Source organism: Corylus avellana, chromosome ca1 (assembly GCF_901000735.1).
Source record: "Corylus avellana chromosome ca1, CavTom2PMs-1.0".
NCBI classification, from domain to species: Eukaryota; Viridiplantae; Streptophyta; class Magnoliopsida; order Fagales; family Betulaceae; genus Corylus; species Corylus avellana.
The window spans coordinates 33,269,269-33,289,875 of NC_081541.1; the positions used below are offsets into that span (position 1 = coordinate 33,269,269).

General features: G+C 34.4%; 2 protein-coding genes across 2 annotated transcripts; one reads left to right on the forward strand and one right to left on the reverse strand.

Annotated features, from left to right (window-relative positions):
- The first annotated feature begins 1,245 nt into the window (after positions 1-1,245).
- LOC132164802 (SH3 domain-containing protein 2) lies at positions 1,246-6,739 on the forward strand. The gene is made up of 10 exons (XM_059575368.1): positions 1,246-1,445; positions 2,883-3,005; positions 3,124-3,193; positions 3,291-3,442; positions 4,462-4,563; positions 4,697-4,897; positions 5,022-5,081; positions 5,215-5,367; positions 5,932-6,006; positions 6,336-6,739. The coding sequence occupies exons 1-10, from the start codon at positions 1,386-1,388 to the stop codon at positions 6,450-6,452; spliced, it is 1,113 nt and encodes a 370-aa protein (XP_059431351.1). The 5' UTR covers positions 1,246-1,385; the 3' UTR covers positions 6,453-6,739.
- Positions 6,740-11,695: 4,956 nt separating this feature from the next.
- On the reverse strand, positions 11,696-19,109 carry LOC132180023 (squalene synthase 2). Its single transcript, XM_059592868.1, has 15 exons — positions 18,951-19,109; positions 18,535-18,837; positions 17,175-17,217; positions 16,438-16,527; positions 15,892-15,967; positions 15,029-15,098; positions 14,084-14,227; positions 13,888-13,992; positions 13,639-13,785; positions 13,228-13,303; positions 12,824-12,912; positions 12,382-12,473; positions 12,243-12,288; positions 12,041-12,110; positions 11,696-11,932 (listed from the first exon to the last, which is right to left on the reverse strand). The coding sequence occupies exons 2-14, from the start codon at positions 18,727-18,729 to the stop codon at positions 12,042-12,044; spliced, it is 1,242 nt and encodes a 413-aa protein (XP_059448851.1). The 5' UTR covers positions 18,730-18,837; positions 18,951-19,109; the 3' UTR covers positions 11,696-11,932; position 12,041.
- Positions 19,110-20,607: the final 1,498 nt, after the last annotated feature.

A 20,607-nucleotide genomic window follows, 5' to 3' on the forward strand; every position in this document is an offset into this window, starting at 1 on the left:
TTTTTTTTTTTTTTAAAAAAAAATTATTTAAAGGCGGTTAGCAGTTATTATGGTTATTAACCACTAACCGTTAGACGGTTAGTCACATAGGTTAGCGGAGGCAATTAGTGAATTTTACTAACCACCTACGCAATTACGATTAGCAGTTTTAGCTAATAATCACATTTTCGCCCTTAATTTTTACTAAGCTAGTTGGGCACAATGTCAATGGCCTAGACATTGAAGCCCATCGCATTGGGTCAACTCAAATAATAAGCTCACACCCAAATGTGAGCTCAGTATAGTTTGTATTTTAAAAGGAATATATATATATATCAAATTGGTTATAACTTTTTTAGAGTTTTTTGCTATGTGATGTAAGAGCGTTAAGCTTGTGATCCTTCTTTAATGAGATTGGAATTTTTTCAAAAAAAAAAAAAAAAAGTTGACATGTATTCTGCTAAAATATGTAAAAATCATATTTTTAGAATCTATGTCAGTTTAATAGATTTAATTAGATAATTTTTTTTTCAACCCAATTTGAAGAATAACATTATCTTCAACAAATAACCTTTGTAAAACTTTTGTTAATAATGCACAATATTCCAATGTGTTAAAGTATTACATAAAGTAATGATAAATCATTTTCAATAATATAAATGAAAGACCTATATGCATGCTAATAATATATACATTTAGCACGTAAAATAAAATGCAAATTATGTGTATGACTAGCCGTAGACACCATAGTTTCACAAATTCTGTGATGCTTATTTTTATTTAGGGTATAGTTTATAATCATTTTCTTAATTTCAACTATAAGTCAAAATCAAATGAAGTTGATAAATTAATATATTATAGGTTTTAAGTTTCATTTGTAAAGATTATAATTTAAAAAGGATAACTTGATACTTACACTACATGTTAACTATTTTTAAGGTTAATCTATTATAGAAAACAAAATCATAAACATATCTGTAACTCACTCATTGTATATAATTATTAATTACAGCTCACAAAATTAAATCATATCACAAAATTCCAATAAACTTTTTTTTGGGGTTTTTTTTTTTACACAAATTTTCTCCGACTTATTTCAATAAATGATAAATGTAATTTAATATTTTTGGGTTTCAAAAAAAAAAAATATGAGAGATAACGCTAATCACCTATTGAAGTAGGTCCTTTTTTAAAGAATTTTTGTTTATTTATTTTTTCAATTTCACCGTGTCTGAACGAAGGGATCAAAAGTTCAAACTGACTCCCCCAAACACACATTTGAAAGCCTCTCTCTCTCTCTCTCTCTCTCTCTCTCTGTTTTGGTCCTAAAAAACTTCTCGTTGCTGATTCTTTGTCGGGGACCGAAACTCTGGTTTGTGCAGAGCTTCGAATCCGTTCGCTCGGGAATGGATGCTATCAGAAAGCAAGCCACCAAGCTTCGAGAACAGGTCGCTAGGCAACAGCAGGTTCTCTCTCTCTCTCTCTCTCAAACCCTATTCATTTAGAAAATTTTTGACCAGATCCCCTATCATTTCCACCTCTCGGGTCATTGCGATTAGATCCATTTTGATGCTGAAGATAGAACCTTTTTCGCAATCCCTCATTTGGGTTTCCTTCAAATTCTAATTTTGTATGCATTTTGGGGGTTTTCTGGGCTTAATTAGACACCGTTTTTGTGAAAGTATTTACGTATTTTGGACTCGTTGGAATATGGCAATACGTATTTTAACCCTGCTGATATTTGATTAGGCTATTATTGTTATGTAACAGCAAGTATTAGATCTATCAAGTAATGATTTTGAATTCGGAAAGTGTTATCGAAACCCACAAAATTTGTTATTTGATGTTATCGAATAAGCCACCCTTGCTGCTGACATGCATAACAAGTAAACTTTGAAGGGGAATGATAAGGTGGTGGAAAATTTGTTTCTTTCAGCTCTAATCAGCCCTCTAAATCGGGGGACCGGAAATGGAATCCGTTGCATATCTGGGAGTTTGATTTGGCAAGTCAAAAAATGGGTTTATTGTAAATATTATGGTTAAGGAAGAAACATTGTCTAAATAGCAAAGTTATAATCTTTAAGTATAGATGTTGTAAGCTGACATAGAGTTAGTTGCTCGTCTTGGGTGATAAATCTAGCGTGCATTTGGTCATTTTTTTGTGGGGGGCGAATGAGGCCATTGTATTTTGCATTTCAATCGAAGGAACAACTCTATCCTTCGGAACTAGGCCATATGGGAAAACTGGTGCTATTGCTGCAAATAATGATTATTTGACCATAAAATTTCTTTGTTGTATCTGTTGATGGCCTCATTTACTATGATGGATTTGAACGTAAGGTAATATGCAAAACACAATGGGGCAATTCATTTTCCATGACACATCCAATCACACCCTTGAAACTGGAAATAGACATCCAAGAAAAGTAGTTTGCATTGTATGGGAGGTTGCTACATGTTCATGGTTGATCATATGTATGTTTCAGTCTTTTAAGATAAGTTAGGCCTGCTTCTCCTGCATGCATTCACTGCATGTAGCCGCCTTTTCTTTTTTATTTATTAAGTAGGTTCACATCTCCATAAGAATGGGGTTGAGGCTGAGGTTGTGTGTTCAAGATTTATTGAGTTTGTGCATAACTTAATAATCAAGCAAAAAAAAGTAGGCCTGGGTGCTTACTTTGACATTGATTCATCCATTTGATGCTCTGCTTGCTTTGTTATTTGTTTCTGCTTACAGCTTCATATTGTTTTTGATGAAAAAAAAAGTTTGCAAGCCTTAATTAGAGAGTGCTCTTGATTAAACTTTGATTTTATAGTTTCATTTTGTTTTATTGTAATTATTTTTAAGTATGATGATAACTAGTGTGTTAATTACATTGGTTTTTTTTTGTCTCCTTTTAAAGGCTGTCCTCAAACAGTTTGGTGCTGGGGGATATGGTGGTTCTGATAACTTAGTCACTGATGAGGCCGAGCTCCACCAGCATCAGAAACTTGAGAAGCTTTACATATCAACACGTGCTGGCAAGGTTTGTCTTGTCCACCTCTGGCCCATCTCTAATTTCTTGTTTTCTTCAGTATGAAATTTATTGTAAAAACATCTCATTTGTTTTCTTCCACCATTACAATTTACCATTCATTTTTCAGCATTATCAAAGGGATATTGTTCGTGGTGTAGAAGGATATATTGTCACTGGTTCCAAACAAGTGGAAATTGGTGAGTTGTTGAAGCTGTGGTGTCATTTTTCTTTAATAGGGTTTTAATTACAAGGACTGATCATCGTTATTCTGTCTACTATATCTTGTTCAAATAGGAACAAAGTTGTCAGAGGATAGCAGGAAATATGGTGCAGAAAATACATGTACTAGTGGAAGTACTTTATCAAGAGCCGCGTTAAATTATGGGCGTGCTCGTGCTCATATGGAGAAGGAGAGGGGGAATCTGTTGAAAGCTCTTGGTACACAGGTTTGACCAATATTTTAATTCTACCAAAATATGAAATTTCTGAGTTTAGGTTGCATGAGCATGATATCTGTTCCACATCTCACAAATCCATGGCTGAAGTTCATCACGTGAGCTATTACATTTAATAAGATTGGGTAGCATGGATGATATGCTACCTCTCTTGATTGAGTTCTGCTGATCTATTTAAATTGAGCCGCAGCCTGCCCTCATACCCACAAAGATGGTTCCTCTGCTGCTCCATTCCACAGGGATTTACAGCAATTCCTAGATTCACAATTTTTTTTTTTCATCTGATGTGATTCTCCCTTTTTAAGTAATTACTACAGTTTTCCTTTCCCTTGCATATTGGTCAATGCAGCTGCTAGGTCAAGGATATTTGCGAGTGTAAACTCTCAATTTGCATATAAAGGCTTGGGATTTTTTATTTGGATGAAATGGAGTAAGTCGTGCTTTTGGATGAACAAGTAGTGATCCAATTAGTAGTTGCATATTCCCAAATGCTCCAGCATTTTGCTGGGTTAATGCTGAATTATTTCTTGAAAAGTACAACTGGATGCAACCTATGAACATGGGAAGCCTACAAGAGGATCCCAAAAGGGGTGCAGATTCTCTAGAAAAAAAGCTAAAAAAATACAGGCAAGATATAATATAGATTTAGTTTGCCGGACAAAGAAGTTAAAAAAAGAAAAAAGAAAAAAAAAGGCGGGGTCTTGAAAATGGTCTTTCAAATATCAAGTGGTACTTGTATGCATTACAACTGATATATGTTAAGTTGGCAACATAGAACCAAGCGAATTTGTTCAGTTCATGGTACTCTATTAAGCAATTGTCCTATGGGAACAATTTTTATGCACTTCATTTGAAGTTATATTATCCTTTTCTGAGATTCTTGAAATTGTTGAAAGGTCTGTTAGGTTCTGATTACTTGAGATATAATTCTTCAATATGTTCCTCGCCTTTCTCTCTATAATTGGCATTTTAATAATGCATGGTATCATGTTAAATGCTTTGATTATTAGGTTGCAGAGCCATTAAGAGCAATGGTAATGGGAGCTCCATTGGAGGATGCTCGACATCTTGCACAACGTTATGATAGAATGCGACAAGAAGCTGAAGCTCAGGTATTCATAAATTTGGTTCTTGCTAGGGTTTTGGTTGTTAGAAGTTTTTGAGATATTGACTTGTTAAATGTACATGAACAGTTAATATTCCTCTTACACGTTTGTAATTACACTTTGTGTTGAACTTAGACAGGCTATTGAAGTTTCAAAACGCCAAGCAAAAGTGAGGGAAACAGTAGGCAATATTGAGAATATTACGAAACTGGAAGCTGCTGAAGCAAAGCTACAAGATCTGAAGTCAAACATGGCAATATTAGGGAAGGAGGCGGCTGCCGCAATGGCTGCTGTTGAAGCTCAACAACAGAGGCTAACTCTCCAGCGACTTATTACTATGGTAGTGTAATTTCCCTCCGATTCTATTATTATTATTGGTTCAATCGGTATAATTTTGCACTAAATATTTCAGTTAATCAGATTTGAAACTTTGCCTGCTTTTTTTTTTTTCCTGCATTGTGAAGGTTGAAGCAGAACGTACTTATCAGAGAGTCCTTCAGATACTTGATCAGCTTGAAGGCGAGGTATGCAATCATGTCACCATGTTCTTAACCATTGCGACTTTTCACTACTGCAGTTGAATTTATGGTAAAACGAATTCAGTTGTTTTTTGTATCAATTTGCGATTTTTTACTGTCTAACTGTTTTTATTGATAGATGGTTTCTGAACGACAACGGATTGAAGCGCCTCCTAGTCCTAGTATGGATAACACTATGCCTCCACCTCCATCATATGAAGAAGTTAATGGCATATATGCTTCTCAAACAAATAATGGATCAACAGACTCCATGGGCTACTTTTTAGGGGAGGTTAGCAATTTTGTATATCTTGTTCTTACCCATGGCTTTGACTCATGAATGGCCACCATAGTTATTAAACCTGGCCCAGGCATTGATCTCGTAAAGTGATTGGCTCGTTGGGGTGGAAAAATATGTCTATTTGATTCATTATAAGTGTTTACAATTGTGTGCATATATGCATTTTATGATTTGTTTGCATTTAATATGGTAATTTATAGAAATTTTTGAAAATATACTAATTTCTAGATATAAGTTACTTATCTAAGTAAAATCCAAAAGTTTCATTTGAAAAGTTCCCAGAAATTGAAATCGAATTGAGCATATGCGTTTGTATAATTATTTATTTCATGCTACATATAGTTTTGGAAATATGAGTAATGCTTAGTTAAGTATAGAAGATGCTAAATGAATACACGTGCTATCATGGCCCCATGGATATTGGTTTGGTTGTTTAATTCATGGTGTTTGCGTCTTTTATTTTTGTAAGTCTAGCATTTTTCTTAGTTTAATGACATGGATAGTTGCTGTTTAATTTTTCCTTCTGTTGTGTGTTGATATGCCATTCTCTTGCAGGTCGTGCATCCGTATCAAGCTGAATCTGATGTGGAGCTCAATCTGTCAATTGGTGACTATGTTGTTGTCCGAAAGGTTTACAACTTGCTTGACTTAAACATCTTTATGATAAAAAATTAAATTAATTCTGATTAGAACTGAGTTGGTGAATGCAAACCTGGTTGCAACCCATCTGGGTTTTGGACCAGTCCAATAACATGGTCATAAATGAATATATTTATTGAAATAATTTAAGTTTAGCATTGTATTTTGAAAGGATTAGTGCTAATTTTGTTTTGAACAACTATAAATTAGAATATAGTTTGTTAATCACAGTTTTTGCATAAGTTATTGTCTGATTGCTAGTTTTTAATGTGTGCTTGATCCTGTCCAAGCATAATTATCATGTTCTGTGTTCTTGACAGGTGTCAAACAATGGGTGGGCTGAGGGTGAATGCAAAGGGAAAGCCGGTTGGTTTCCATTTGGATACGTTGAAAGAAGGGAACGTGTTCTTGCAAGCAAGGTGGCTGAAGTGTTTTGAACGTTTCTGTTCTGTTGGCTTCCTCGCCAAAGGATTTTGTTCGTGTGTATCTTTTGCTCCAGCCTTCAAGCCTCCAAGGTGGATCTTTGTGTTCTTGCAAATAGAAGATCGCCCATTGTTACCTACTTCGATGTGAAATAGATGTTGACTTTCCCCCCTTTATTCGATTTATCGATATAAGCATTTCTTTCTACTCTTTTTTTTTTTTTTTCTTTTCCTTTTAGTTCAAAGGTGTCCCCTGTTTGTTGATACTTTTTGATGATGAGTGAAGTAATCTTTTCATTCAATGTTTTGTTTTCTACTTCAACCTTCTCCATAAGTCATTCTAGCACACATAGGAAGTCATCTTCTTCACTAGAGCATTTTTGAATTTTTCTTACTACATTCCTTCCAGATATCCATGGAAGATTGGCACCTCCACAAAATATGGTTGACAATCTACACTTCCATAAATAACTATGCAAATGTGCATTTGGCATCATCCTTGTCCTTAAATAGGCAACCCTCCCACGGGTACTATACTTGGATGTCCAAATTTTATTTGCATGTAGACTGCACCGATTGATCGTTGGGGTCGATCGTTCTTCGTAAATTCTTCACCGAAGTCCAAAAATGGAGTCCATGAAGAATGGACTTCTACTCGGGTGTTCATTCCCTTCTTTGGGTTTCTCCATTCCTGAACCTTCTGTTAATGAAGTCAGTTGGTTCAATATCTCCTCTAACATATGAGTCCAAACCACACACACTAACAATGGAATCTCACCATTGCTCAATGACAAGTCGCATCTCAATTTTGCTGGGAAAATAATAATCACCTGATAGATTTCCACTTTTGATTACGTCAGTCCCATATACTACCAACTTTTTGATTAGATAAACACAAAGATAGATAAGATTAAGAGATAAACGACTGGTTACTTGAAAATGTTGCAACACAGTAGGATTATGAGGCAAATAACATAACCAACATACGATGGTTGTAGGTAGTTGGTAGTAAACTCTGTTAACACTCTTAATAACAACCCAGAATACAGAATACATTTTTAGACATGTTTGTATTCAATAAGGTAGTCTTTTTTTTTTTTTTTCCTATTCAAAATGGGGAAGGGAGAAAGGAGAGATTACAATGCTAACCATAAAAGAGCTGAGAATTGGTCAAATAAATGACCGAGCCCATTGGGAGAACTGGGGCCGCCATAAAAGACGATAATCGTAGACAAAGTTTCGTAAACAATACAATCTACGGAACAACAGGAGATGGGAAGGGGCTACTATATTTCAACATGGTGTTTGGTAGTAGCAATAGCATGATGTACCCCAAAATCCACCGAGGCATTCTCCGCTAAACGCGTACTCCCAATTCCTGCATTGTTTGGCACATCTATTCGACAAAAATAATGGACAAATCCCTGACCATGTTTTGCTTCTACGTTGACAATGTGAAGACTTTGCAGCTGCCATCTCTGCATCATGCAAATAAAAACATATACAAGTTATAATTTTTTAGAATTTTTTACAATACAAAGATTCTGACATAATAAAGTTGCATAAACTTCATACTAAAACATTCTCTGCAAACAATATGAGAATTATGTGATGTTTGACCATATCTTAAGGTCGAATGATTATGTCTGAATATTGTTGGGGGATAAAATCCCCCTAAGGCCACACTCATTCTACCTCTATATGAAAGATAATCAAGCTGTCAAAGGAAAAATAAATCAGAATCTTCTCCTTAGGTAAAGGGGACTCTGGAGTTTGGGTCTCCCAAAAAGCTCTAATTTGCTCTCTGATTTGAGATTTCACTTCAAATATCATGCTAACTAAAGCATTGGAGTATCTTTAGTCCTCCCACGATTTCTCTATTTTGCAAGTTGCCCATCGTTGATCAGGCCGTCTAGAAAAATGCATCAACAAATATAAATAATAATGAATGTTTATAAGTACTACTCACTCATTTTGGTGGAGAGGATGAAGATTAAAAAGATGGTTAACAAGTAAATAGATTTGGAAGTCTTAACCATGCTTAATTAGCTGGATAGTGTTTTATAGCATAATAAGATGCTTAGACAAAAGCTGTTGCTTTGAGCAGTACTACATAATATATCAAAGCATGCATGTTTAACCATTAATGGATATAATTAATGAAGTGTTTTAGCCAATTAAATCTCACCCAAACAGTGATTATTCCTCCTCATGTGTGATCTTCCAATCAAAAAACAAACTGCTTTTAACCAATAATATATCAAAGTGTCTGGATCGATCTGAGTCATGACAAAAAGTTTGGAGCTATATTCATGCCAAACAAAAGCCTAGATCACTATAGTACTATTGTATTCCACCACGTAAGTGTTTGTTCTATTTCCATCTCTGTTTTTTTTTTGGATAGATTAATCTTTGCAGTAGTTCGGCTTCTAAACCAACAAAGAGGTACCTGGCTCTTTGTTCTTGTGACGCACTAACATTTACATTTTTTTTTTTGTTTGGATGTGGAGTAAATAATTATTGCCTAAACAAATTGAAAGTAGAAGTGTTGGTATTGGACTTAGCCTTTTTGTTTTTTAATTTTTGGATTGGCCTTTTCATATATCTATTTTCGTGAAGTTGGGAACAACTAGCTAGCAGGTGGGGCAATAAACTAGAACATTTTCTCTCATTAATTTTATTGTCTGCTTCATATTAGCTTAATTAATTTCATAAAATTAGAGAAAAACTATATTTGAAATCCACGTATAAATTGTTATTTAAGGAAATGTAGTAATATGTATCTTTGGTCCCTGAAATGAGGCCTAGGTTTGATTTTTATTGCTCAAATTTAAAAGGTTGTAATTTCATCCCTAGAAGATTTAATAGAAGTGTTGTCTTTTTGATGAATTCAATTATACACATAACAAACATATATTTTTTTTAAAAAAAGAAAAGTTTCAGAATTATATTTAACTCAAGAAGAGAAATATTGCTCAACAAATACAACACTTTGAATAAAACAGGAAATTCCTTTGTCCACACTCGCTCTAGAGATTGGTGGAAGCTGCTTTTCTTTGCTAAACAATGAGCTGCTTCTATCGTGCAGCCGTGCCCCTACAAACTATGACCGAAAACCATTCAACATAGTTTTCATATTTCAATCAATTAGCCGTATCGACTACAACAATAGCTTTCTTGCTGTAAAGCATGCACAATTGTTTAATTTGAGGGATCAAATCGAACCTAAAGTGGACTCTTTATAATTGTTTACTGGCCACTTTCCTTTCTTTCTACTCCCACTGCAATCCTCTACATAAAGAAAATCTCTCTCCTTCATATCTAAGCTTCTTTCTCAAGCTTCCTATACTATCTCTTAATTTCTCTTTCTCTATGAAGAGTGGGACACTTGAGAAACTTGCAAACTCTAATTGGAAGAGAAAATGGCAATTTCTTCCTTTTCTTCCAAGGCTTTTTTTGCTCTAATCTTTGCTATTTTTTTGGCTGAGTATCCGACTCCTGGTAAATTTTCTCTTCACTGTGCACAGGTTTTGATGGGTTCATTTGCATTTGCACACGTATATATATATATATAGTTCTAATCTCTTTTTTCTCTTTTTCTTTTCCCTTCATTTGTTTATGTGATAATATACAGTACTCGCAGGACAACTTATCCCTAGCAAAACTTGGCATGGAAGATATTGGTCCAAAGGAAACTGTAATCTGCATTGCAGAAACGAGGAGCATGCAATATTTGGAGCATGTAAAGGGCTTTGGCATAGAAAGTGCTACTGCTATCACCTTATCAGAGATCTGCCCGTGTACATGACAATGAAAAACGCATCTATGCCACATAGGCTTTGAGAAATTGGAGCCATGCCACATAGGCTTTGGAGAATAGAGGATATTCTTGCTCTCATCCACTCTATCCTTACTTCTCACCGGCGAATCTCCTCCATCATTTCGGATACTTTTATCTCTTCTCTCAACCTCTTCTTCTGAGAAGTTAGAAAAATTAACCAAGTTTATGAGATAGAGCATGTGAGAAGCATAGTAGACCTATTTGTAAAAAGCAAAGATTTCGCAGGCTAACAACAATAATTTAAGTTACTTTAAGCAAAAGCAAGCAAGTAATGCTTCCTTTACAAAGTGAAAATTCTTGTTTGTTGTTTTCTCCCTAGTTCTACTATAAAAGAGCACCGACCCCTTTGAAGAAGGATCATTGAATGTACGAGAATGAGTGTGAGAACGTCTATCGTTATAGGAGTGTTTCTTTTCTTGAATGTCTTTTTTCCATTTGTGTAATTAAGTACAAGTTTTCTCTTCTGAGTGAGAAATTACAATAACCATTTTTTTTTTCTTCTAATTAAAAAGGGCAAATAAGGGAGACCAATTACAGTTATTCTACTGCCATAATAGCACTTATCCATAGGAGGGGCAAAAATGATAAAAAACACACGTGTTCCTTTTAAGTCCGACATTTTTGCCATGTTGATTCTGTTAAACATTGGAAGGCCTATGAACCACTTACCGTTTACTTAATTAACAATATATTATGTGAGAACAATCAATTAATATCACATAGCTCTCGTTTAACAAGTAATATGCCACCTGTACGTGCATTACTTTTCATATAAAAGGGTACAAATCTCTATTTGGTTGTTAGGACATAAAGATGTGACGGTTGGAATGAGAAAATTCTAATTTAGGTGAACCCACATGGTAGGGTGCAGTGAACGACTAAAATTTCTTATTTTGCTTCAGAAACCTGAAACCTTCACTATAATAGTTTAATCTAAAATTTGATTCTGAAAAAAAAAAAAATACTAAACAGTAGTTCATTTGATGTGTTAACAAGTCCAGAATTGCAACGGCTCATTTTTGTTCTCTACAGTGCCTGCTCTATAACAATCATTTGTTTTACCCGCAACGGATTCTTCCAAGAGTTTCTTTGCAATTTGCACCGCCTTATGCAGCCCTGAAATAGGCCCGACTTACTTATGGTTCTTTTGGGATCATTGGTAATCACCATTGCCTGCTGTTTGGTCCTTTTAGACTGGATCCAAAATTTGTTCTTGTATTTACACTCTTTTTTACCATTTGGGCTCTTATGTTGGGGTGTCCTCTCCTTTTGTGTTTATTTCTATGCTGTTTTAATTTGTTTTGGGTTTATTGTTGGGGAGCCCACCCCATTTTCAGTTTTAGAATCTCTCACTTCTTCTTTCGTTAGGATTAGAAGTGGAAAAGATCCCTCCAAAAAAAAAAAAAAAAGTCCAGAATTGCAAGCAGGTAAGAGTATTCTATAAGAGGTTGGATACATCAAGAAATGTATTTGGCATCTGTATGGTAGATATAAAACCTTAAAGCATAAATTAGAAAGAAGAAGAAAAAACCCTTCAAGCATAATTATTAGAATAATACAAATATAAATCAAGTTTCATGGAACAAAGCATGCACTTGGTACCAGCCAGCCATGAACTCAAGTTCTCCAGGAAATTTGAAGAAACCTTCAAGTTCTGCATAAACACAAAACAAGAAAAATCAGCTTGAGGCCGGTGAAGAATATAATAATTATCTTTTAACTGTGCTATTGAATCATCAATTTTACCATTAATGAAACTTACCTTAATTATTTGGTCGTTTGGTAGAGAGATAAGCAAAAATGATGGACAATATAATGAACAGCATAGCAATCTGCATTGAGATGAAAGGATAATCATTAGATCTTAAAATTTTCTGTTTGGGGACGGAGGGGGTGGGTTACCAAAAAGCTAATCATCAAGTTTTTGGTGACAGCATCAGGTTGATAAATTAGCAGATACTTACAAGAGCCGGATTGAATCTAGGCTCGCTCCTGATTATGTAAGATTTTCTGGTGAAATCCAAAAAAAGTTATCAGAGATGAAATAATTAACAACGACGACGACAAAAACAGCAATGAAACGTGCTTGATTATCATGACAACCTCTTGTTAAGGACTCCTGAATCCCTGCAGGTTTTCTGTATTGCTTCCAGACTGCTCAACGTTTTTGTTGCATTAGGGTCATTCTTGTCAACCTATAGTAGTCCATAATGCATCATAATAAGTGAGTAACATTCTTATAAGGAAGTGCAGTAAGAAACACCAAGTATTAAGCTTGGTTTCACAATAGAAACAATTCAACTGAACAAAGCATTCCTCAGAGCTTGGAAGCATTGACTATTCATATCCAGAAAATTTATTTGGCACAAAAAATTAATGCAGGTCGTATCTAGGGATCTAGTAGACAAATCAACATGTCCAAACAGGTGATGAAAAATCTAGAAGCATAGGATATGAAAGATAATTCCACTATATAGACTGAACAAAATTAATATCTTGTTGTAAGCAAATATATCTTGTTTAGTCATGAAAAAAAGCATTGTACCTTTGACTTCAACATACAGGAGAAATCAAAGAAACCGCCATAGACATCTGCCATCGTTTTTGTTCGATCAATGACTTTGGCAGTAAGACCTAGACAACAGTCACAACAAATACCAGTAAGTATGAATTCATCACAGAACTAAGCATGAAGACATCACAATCCTTCTTATATATCCAACAACACCTTAATTTTCTTCTACTAATATGACAAAAGATATCAAATGTTGTACCATGTTATAGCCTACACATAGAGCCAGGAACAACTTAAATTCTTTGTACACCCTACTTGGATCAATAGATACATTTGCTTTCCATGGGATATCCACAACACATTTGCTAAATTTTCAATTATCTAACATGCCCTCAGTTTCAACTGTAAGAAATGTCTACAGATGATTCACTTACCACGCCTCATTTTCACTACACCTCTGAAGACTTCAATATTGTTGTAGCATAATGCCAGTGTTCCAATTGCCATGATCTATTAAAAGTAACACATGGCAAATAAGATGCTAAACAGAAACATATCATAATTATACTGTCTTAAAACATCATAACAAGTCTAAAACCACACCATAAAATCAGGAACTATTTAGGATTACGTAACATGTGCAGATCAGAGAATAAATTTATAATACATACATATCTATTATTTGCAATTTATGTGTGCACAGATAAATACCTACCTTTGTGCCTATATGCCAAATTCTCAGACACGAGACAATAACAGCTCAGAGTTAATTGATTATTGCATTTGTTTTTTTTTTAAAAATAGTTATTAAAAAAATCCTCAGAGTTCGAGAGAAGATACCATACCTGGGGGATAGCACAAAATCGAAAAATTGCAGGATCTCGTAAAGCAGACATGTATTTCAAGCAATCTTCCACATGCATCAAAGCATTAGTGACCATGTCATTCAAACATTGCACTGCCTTTTCAGAGTTTTCCTCATATTTCAAGTCCTGGATTGCAAAGATTGAAAAATTATCAATTCAGAAAAGAGAGAGAAGAGTAAATATGGAAAAGATGGTAGAGAAGTGAGTAAACAAGGAAAAGATGCGCACCTCAAGTTTGTTAACATATTTACTCCAGATCTCACGAGGCCAGAACATGCGAGACTTTGGTATCTCATTAATATCCTCCAAATAATCTCGTATTATGTTTGTTTTCTGTGGTTGTAGAGTGTTTAGTATTGGACAAACTTCCAAGCAAAAGAAACTGGAGTGACATTGCATTGGTTGCTTCATATCAAAGCATTACCTGAAGAAATAAACCCATTGAATTTGAGAGATGATCTGAAGCCAAATCTTCTGATCCAGAGGCATGGAAAAGCTTGGACAAACCTAGTCCAACAAGTCCTGCTACATAGTGGCAATATTCATCATAGTCATCAGTTGTCTCTACCTGCAGGAAGAGGAAAAACATATAGGCATCACATAAAATACATATTATCTTTCTGCACTTTGTGCATGACCTATGACATAGATTCAGCTCTGAAGCTCACAGAGTGCAGTTCGGATACACAGTGGAACAATTTAATGATGCAAACTTGCCCCAATTACTCGAACATGATTTTCCTATAATGCAGATATAGCTCACCACATAGTTCACATTCAGGCCCAAGCTGCGTGGATGACTACATAAATTCATTGTTGTTAAGACTAATCAGTAATTTCTGTTAAATTTTTTAAAGTAGCATGACAAATTAGATGCTAGTAATCAGTTAAAACAGTAGGCCAGATAACTAAGCAGTAACCAACTACAAAGTTACATCTTCACCATCAATAAAATAGAAATTTAAACAATTTCCCTGGTCAAGAATTATTGAAGGAATCATCAGCTTTTTATGTTGGTAAAGCATTTTTGATAAATATGTTGGTAAAATATTAAGATCAGCTCTTCTTAGTAACTTATAGCCTATTTATTTGATAGTGGGGATTGTGGATCTCCGAGAAAGAGGTGCAATTTGCTTTTGCTATTATTATCATTTTGTTTTTGGTTGGGAAAGTCTAACACATACAATGAAATTCTGATGTAAGCTTTTGTTGAATTGAGCTAAGTAGCACCTTTTAGGGAGGTCATAATAATAGCATAAATTTTTTTTATTTAATCTCTTTAGTTGAAATTGACATAAACTTAAGGAAAAAAAATATGAAAATCTCAAGCAATATGAATCCCTCTCCAGTGTTAGCATGCATCACAAACCTCCTTGCATATAAATTTTGCCATTCCTGCACCCATTCTTTTGGTAATTTCCTCAATTGCCTCCTGATAACTGCATAATTGACAGAGTATTGTGAATAATTTATGAAAAGAAGGTAAAGCAAGAATTCATTAACATATTTACACGTGAGATAAGCAAAGATGTCACAAACTGTTAAATTGTATAGCTATCCTATAGAACCGGTCTCAATTGTGCATGATTTATGAAGCCCAGAGGACCATTTATTCATTAAACATAGACTTAAAAAGGGCATACAATCATACAACATGGTCTATGACTTTTCTGGGACTCCATTGACTACTTTAGATTTTTGAGTATCTCAAACAACCACACTCTTTAAGCATCTCAACTATTATTCAAATTTTAAAAGATTAACAACATTTAGGAGAAGCAGATGATAGTTTAATTTGTCAGCACATTGAACCAGTCATACTAACTATGCCTTATGTATCCCACGATCAGCAAACTTAGATTAAAAAGGAAAGAAAAAAAAGAAAAGAAAGAGATTCAATATAGACAACGATCCAGTTGACACCTATACTTGCAGCATGGCGCATTAACTACTTGGGGAACATTCAATTATACAGTGGAACAAAAGGGTAATTTAGAGACTATGTATTTCATTGTATAAACTAACAACTAAAAGAAATAAGAGACAGCCCTTATCCTGACATCAGTTATCAGCAACAATATAACTATAGGTAGAGATGTGGTAAAAGGGGACCAAGGATACAGATTCCGATGAGATCATGGTTAGAAAGGCTATAACAAGACTTATTAAAAGTGAAAACAATATTCTATACCCACTAAAATCTTTTCAGTTATTTATAGAGGAAGAAGTAACCTCTGTCCAAGCTCCAGAAAAGCAGTCGATACATGATGAAATTGGTCCATAAGAACTTTGTAGTCCTTTGTACCACCTATATACAGAAGAAAAGAACAAAAATCAGCAAATGGACTGCGATTCAATTTTCTTTTACACGTTCATAGATAAGTATCATAGAATCATGCCTCAAAAATTATTTCTTTGGACTTTTTACAAGATAAAAAAGTTATGAAACTTTATCTTGTAAGAGATAACATGAATGTTATAAGAAAGCTTAAATCCTTGGTTTAGAAACCTAAGGCATTAAATTGAGGCTGGATATGGTACGCACACAAAACCATAATTTGGATAAATATAGGACTAGAAAAACAATTAAAGAACTTTAATAACAAACAATAGAAAATTGGTTAAATGGCTCTGCTTGAAATGCAATTATATATAGTAAAAAAGATCTATCAAATCTGATTTTTATGGAAGAATGAAATAGATGAAAGGTTCTTCAGTCTATAGAATCTAGGAAACTTGGAAGTAAGAAAGCCTGGTGACAAAATTTAGAACACTCACATGAAAAATGCCACTCGCAATCATATATGTGATGATGAAAAGCTTTCAGGATTGGTACTTTAACATCTGTAGATATGCTTGTATCATCCTCTGTAAAGCAACCATCACGATAAAGTTGATCAGTCGGGGGAGATCAATAATTATACATACTATTAAGGGTTGGAAGTGTGAAAAAAAAAAAAAAAAAAAAAAAAAACAACAACAACAACACTGAACTACAAGCAAGAGTGCTGCAGGAATCCAGTAATTATAAGTTAGAACCTAATCAAGTAAATCATGTATAGATCTGATTTAAAAATTCACTACATTTAGAATAAATTCCAACAGAGACTAGACTATTGACACCAAGAAATGAAACCCACTGGGTTTCAACTTGTTAAGAATAACTTGTATTTTTCAATAAATCCTTGAAAGAGGCTAATGCATTGCGACCAGAAAAGCAAGGGCCTAAAGGGTAGCCATCAAGTACTCCACTGTCAGCCCAAACAAAAGCTGATAATCTTCATTCAAAACCTAATATTACTGATCAAAATATAACTAGAACTCCCTATATGCAAATGAAATCTGGCCATATTCAAGAGTCCAATGTTTCATTAAAGGGCACATCAAGCTTGCATTTTACGCAAAATGCAATGCTACTGATCTGATATATACACCTCAATTTCAGTCTCTCAGACAAAAAATAAATCCAGAAAAACCGCATAGAAAATTTAAGGTTATAGATAATAGGAACATACCAACAGTGTCCAGGGCTCGAAGAACCAAATAAAATATGCATATCTGCAAAACCATGAAAGGTACTGCTGAGAAATTAAATAATAATATGGCTGGAAACTTAGAAAAAAGTAAATCTAACAAGAAGATGGAACACAGTAGTCTGTCTTTTTAATCAGATAATAACAGCAGCAGCAACAGCATTTACAAGAAAAGAAAAAAAAAAAAAAAATTGAATCAATGACCCACTTGCAGAGTTTACAGCAGTCGTGATATCACAGAAATGACCAAAAACATATCAAGCAGGAATTCTTTAGCAGTTCATGGCCTTCAATGAATACCATAACATTCAGCTGATCTTTTGTGTTCCATAGACTGAATAATATTAGTTGTTTACATCACATTCTGGTCAACTTATAAAGCAGAAGGCCAAAAAGAAGGAATATGGAAGCTTTTCATCTGGCTAATACTCTACATCTTCCCACCCACTCATTCTCTTGTTTCTAAAGCCACATATAGGACCTGCTGATGCTGCACTTTCTCCTCCAATCATAGGGAAAACACTCTGGTAACAACATTCTAGATGCTATTGCATGAATTCTAAGACTCCTTAATATGATACAGTACGCTCCAGTGCAGATTTGCTGTGTATATAAAGTCAGCAAAAGTAAAGCAAGGGTCAGAAGAGCAGTTCATGAAAATGTTTTCAGTTTTTTTCACTGTTACTCCAATAATTTGTTGTCAACCAACAGAACTCAGCCTGTGATGGTTCAAAGTAGACCTCTTGAATATTACTTTCTGCGAAAAAAAACAAAAATGATAGAATACACCATGACTTTCAAAGCGAGACATGATATGAAAGCTTAACACCATCAACAACCCTCCAAGATTGTCAAAATAAACCCACCAAAAAAACTCGTCAACTGCCCCGGACACAAGAAATACCATCAAAATTCCTATCCCTTGATAATCAGCCATGTAAATGAAACTTTCTTGGTTTCTCGGCCCTCCTAATCCATAAGATTAACACCATCCAATGTGTGCCACATCAAAAAGAGGAACCCACTAAAACAAATTAATCTATAGCCCACTCAAATTAATCCAAATATCAATCACAAATCCCAGAATAATCACACACACGGATCATTCAAAATCCCACCAACCCATCAATTTCCGGACCAATAACATGACCCACTAAAATTAAAACTATCATAATCACCCAAATCGCATTCCCACACACATACTCAAACACCAAGAACAACACCCAGAAAAACCAAAACCAGATTCAATCAAAATCCTCAAAAGCAAAAAAAAAAAAAAAAAACATACATACATGGGACAAACAAACAAAAAAGCGCAAGAGTCTTGAACAGTGCGGCTTACAGCGTTGCGAAGCTCGGAACCGAGCTGCTGAATAACCATGGCAAAGCTGCGAGAGACCTTGTGGAGCATCGTGTAGCAGAAGGCCCAGTGCGGCTCCGGAGGGATCTGCTTCTCGGCATGCCTCGCCGCCATCTTCAGCTTCAGCAACGGGTAAAAGTCATCTGGGTTTTTCAGAATCGCACCCAAACTCCCCATTGCTCTTCTCAAATCCGATTTAGTGAAACTACAAAACACACGCACACACTCCGTGCGTTCTGTTAGCCGGCTTTTTGTAGGTTCTTCAGCTGGGTCCTATTATGGCGTCTGAAAATAGAGAGGGTTAAAGTGCAAAAGTCGTTAAAGTGCGATTCTGTACAAAGAATATAGCATTTCTCAAGAATATATATATATATTTCCCAAGATAATATTCATCTCACCAGAAAATTAATGGATGGTAGTGTGCACGATGTTGATAATGGTTTGATTTTACGTGAAGAGGAATTTAGAATGAGACGTCACGGGGGGATTGGCGCTCGTTTTTCGTTTTTCGTTTTTCTTTCTGCTTCTGGTTTTTTAAGGGCCACGTTGGTTTGACGGGGCATGTGAAAGGGGAGAGATAGTAGCTGGCAAGTGTCGACTTCTTTGTTTGAACGTATCTTTCATGTGATATTTTTGATTGTTTATGTCGACAAGAAATGGGATTTTTTGAATTCTTTTATCTCTACTATTGTAATTGACTTTTCTTTTCTTTTTTTTTCTTTTTTTTTTTTTTCAAATGTTGTTTGGATTCTAAGGTTTGGTTTGATTTGGTTTGGTTTGATAATTAATTAAAATATTATTTTTATGTCACATCAAAATATATTTTTTAAATTAAAAAAAAATGCTTTCTAAAAGTATTCTTTTGCTTTGTGTCCTTCGTTTTCTTTTCTTGAAATAAAAATATTAACAAATGATTCTAAAACAAAACGCTTTTAAAAACAAAAAAATGATTTTTACTTTTATATCATGTCACAAAAATCAAAACAAAAAAACCTTCTAAATTGCATTAACAAACAAAAATAAGTTTAGTCCTTTAAATTGATATGTATCCTTAGGACGTGTAATTTTTTTTAGATTTTTACACACATTTAAATAAAATACATATAAAAATCACGTCCTCTAATAATATATGTTAATTTAATAAATTAGGTTTAAAGATATGTTTGGAGGACATTTCTTATGGTTTCTTAAGTTTTTTTTTTTTTTTTTCTCCCTCTTCCTCCTTTTCTTTTGTGCCTAGTGAGAGTATTTTTTATTTTATTTTTTTACAAAGTTGGTTTTGATTGATTGATTTATTGTCAAGCCTACAAGTAGAGTTTACCTACTTTTCAGTCAAGCATTAACTTTTCTTTTGTCTTTTGTGGTTGATGTTTACATGTAGGGTAGTCAAATCCATTCAAATCTTTTTTTTTCTTCCTTTAATTTGTGTTACGACTTTCACTAACACCTCCCCCCCAAAAAAAAATACCGATTTTATTTTTAAGAGAAAGAAGTGCAAAGTTAATTAAAATAGTGCAAGTGATAATAGATTAATAATAGTAAACATAAAATAGGTGCTTAAACTTAACAGATTCAACCCAAGAAAAAGGGTAATTTAAAAGAGAGGGAGAGAAGAGTGGAAGCCACGGTCCACACCCAACTAATGCAAGCTATACGTTTATGATACTTTAATTTCTTAATTTGTGAATATAAAAATCATAATTAGGTGTTATAGTGTGAAATGGAAGAAAGTTAATTAGATTCGTGAATTGTCTATATTGAGTGTGTGCATTATAAAGTTAATTGGATTGCTTAACGTTTTCAGTGGGAATCATGATAAATGGTGCAAGAGGAACCTAGTAAAACTCATCGTCAGGATTTGAACGAAAATTTGACTAATCATTTTAAAGAAAAAGCGCACATATGGCTAACACTTTCTCTTAAATTGTAATAAATGATGTCAGAGTGACCTAGTTACACTCATCATCAGGATTTGAACGAGAATTTAACTAATCATTTTAAAGTAATAACACACATGTGGTTAGCGTTTATTCCTGAATCGTGACAAATAGTGTT

Excerpts from the sequence above, each read along its gene's own strand:
- LOC132164802 (XM_059575368.1), top strand. The coding sequence starts at position 1,386 with ATGGATGCTATCAGAAAGCAAGCCACCAAGCTTCGAGAACAGGTCGCT. Across the intron at positions 3,006-3,123 it reads TATCAACACGTGCTGGCAAG|CATTATCAAAGGGATATTGT; the intron begins GTTTGTCTTGTC and ends TTCATTTTTCAG. Across the intron at positions 3,194-3,290 it reads TTCCAAACAAGTGGAAATTG|GAACAAAGTTGTCAGAGGAT; the intron begins GTGAGTTGTTGA and ends TTGTTCAAATAG.
- LOC132180023 (XM_059592868.1), bottom strand. The coding sequence starts at position 18,729 with ATGGGGAGTTTGGGTGCGATTCTGAAAAACCCAGATGACTTTTACCCG. Across the intron at positions 17,218-18,534 it reads GTTCCGAGCTTCGCAACGCT|ATATGCATATTTTATTTGGT; the intron begins GTAAGCCGCACT and ends ATGGTTTTGCAG. Across the intron at positions 12,289-12,381 it reads TCAGGAGTCCTTAACAAGAG|AAAATCTTACATAATCAGGA; the intron begins GTTGTCATGATA and ends GGATTTCACCAG.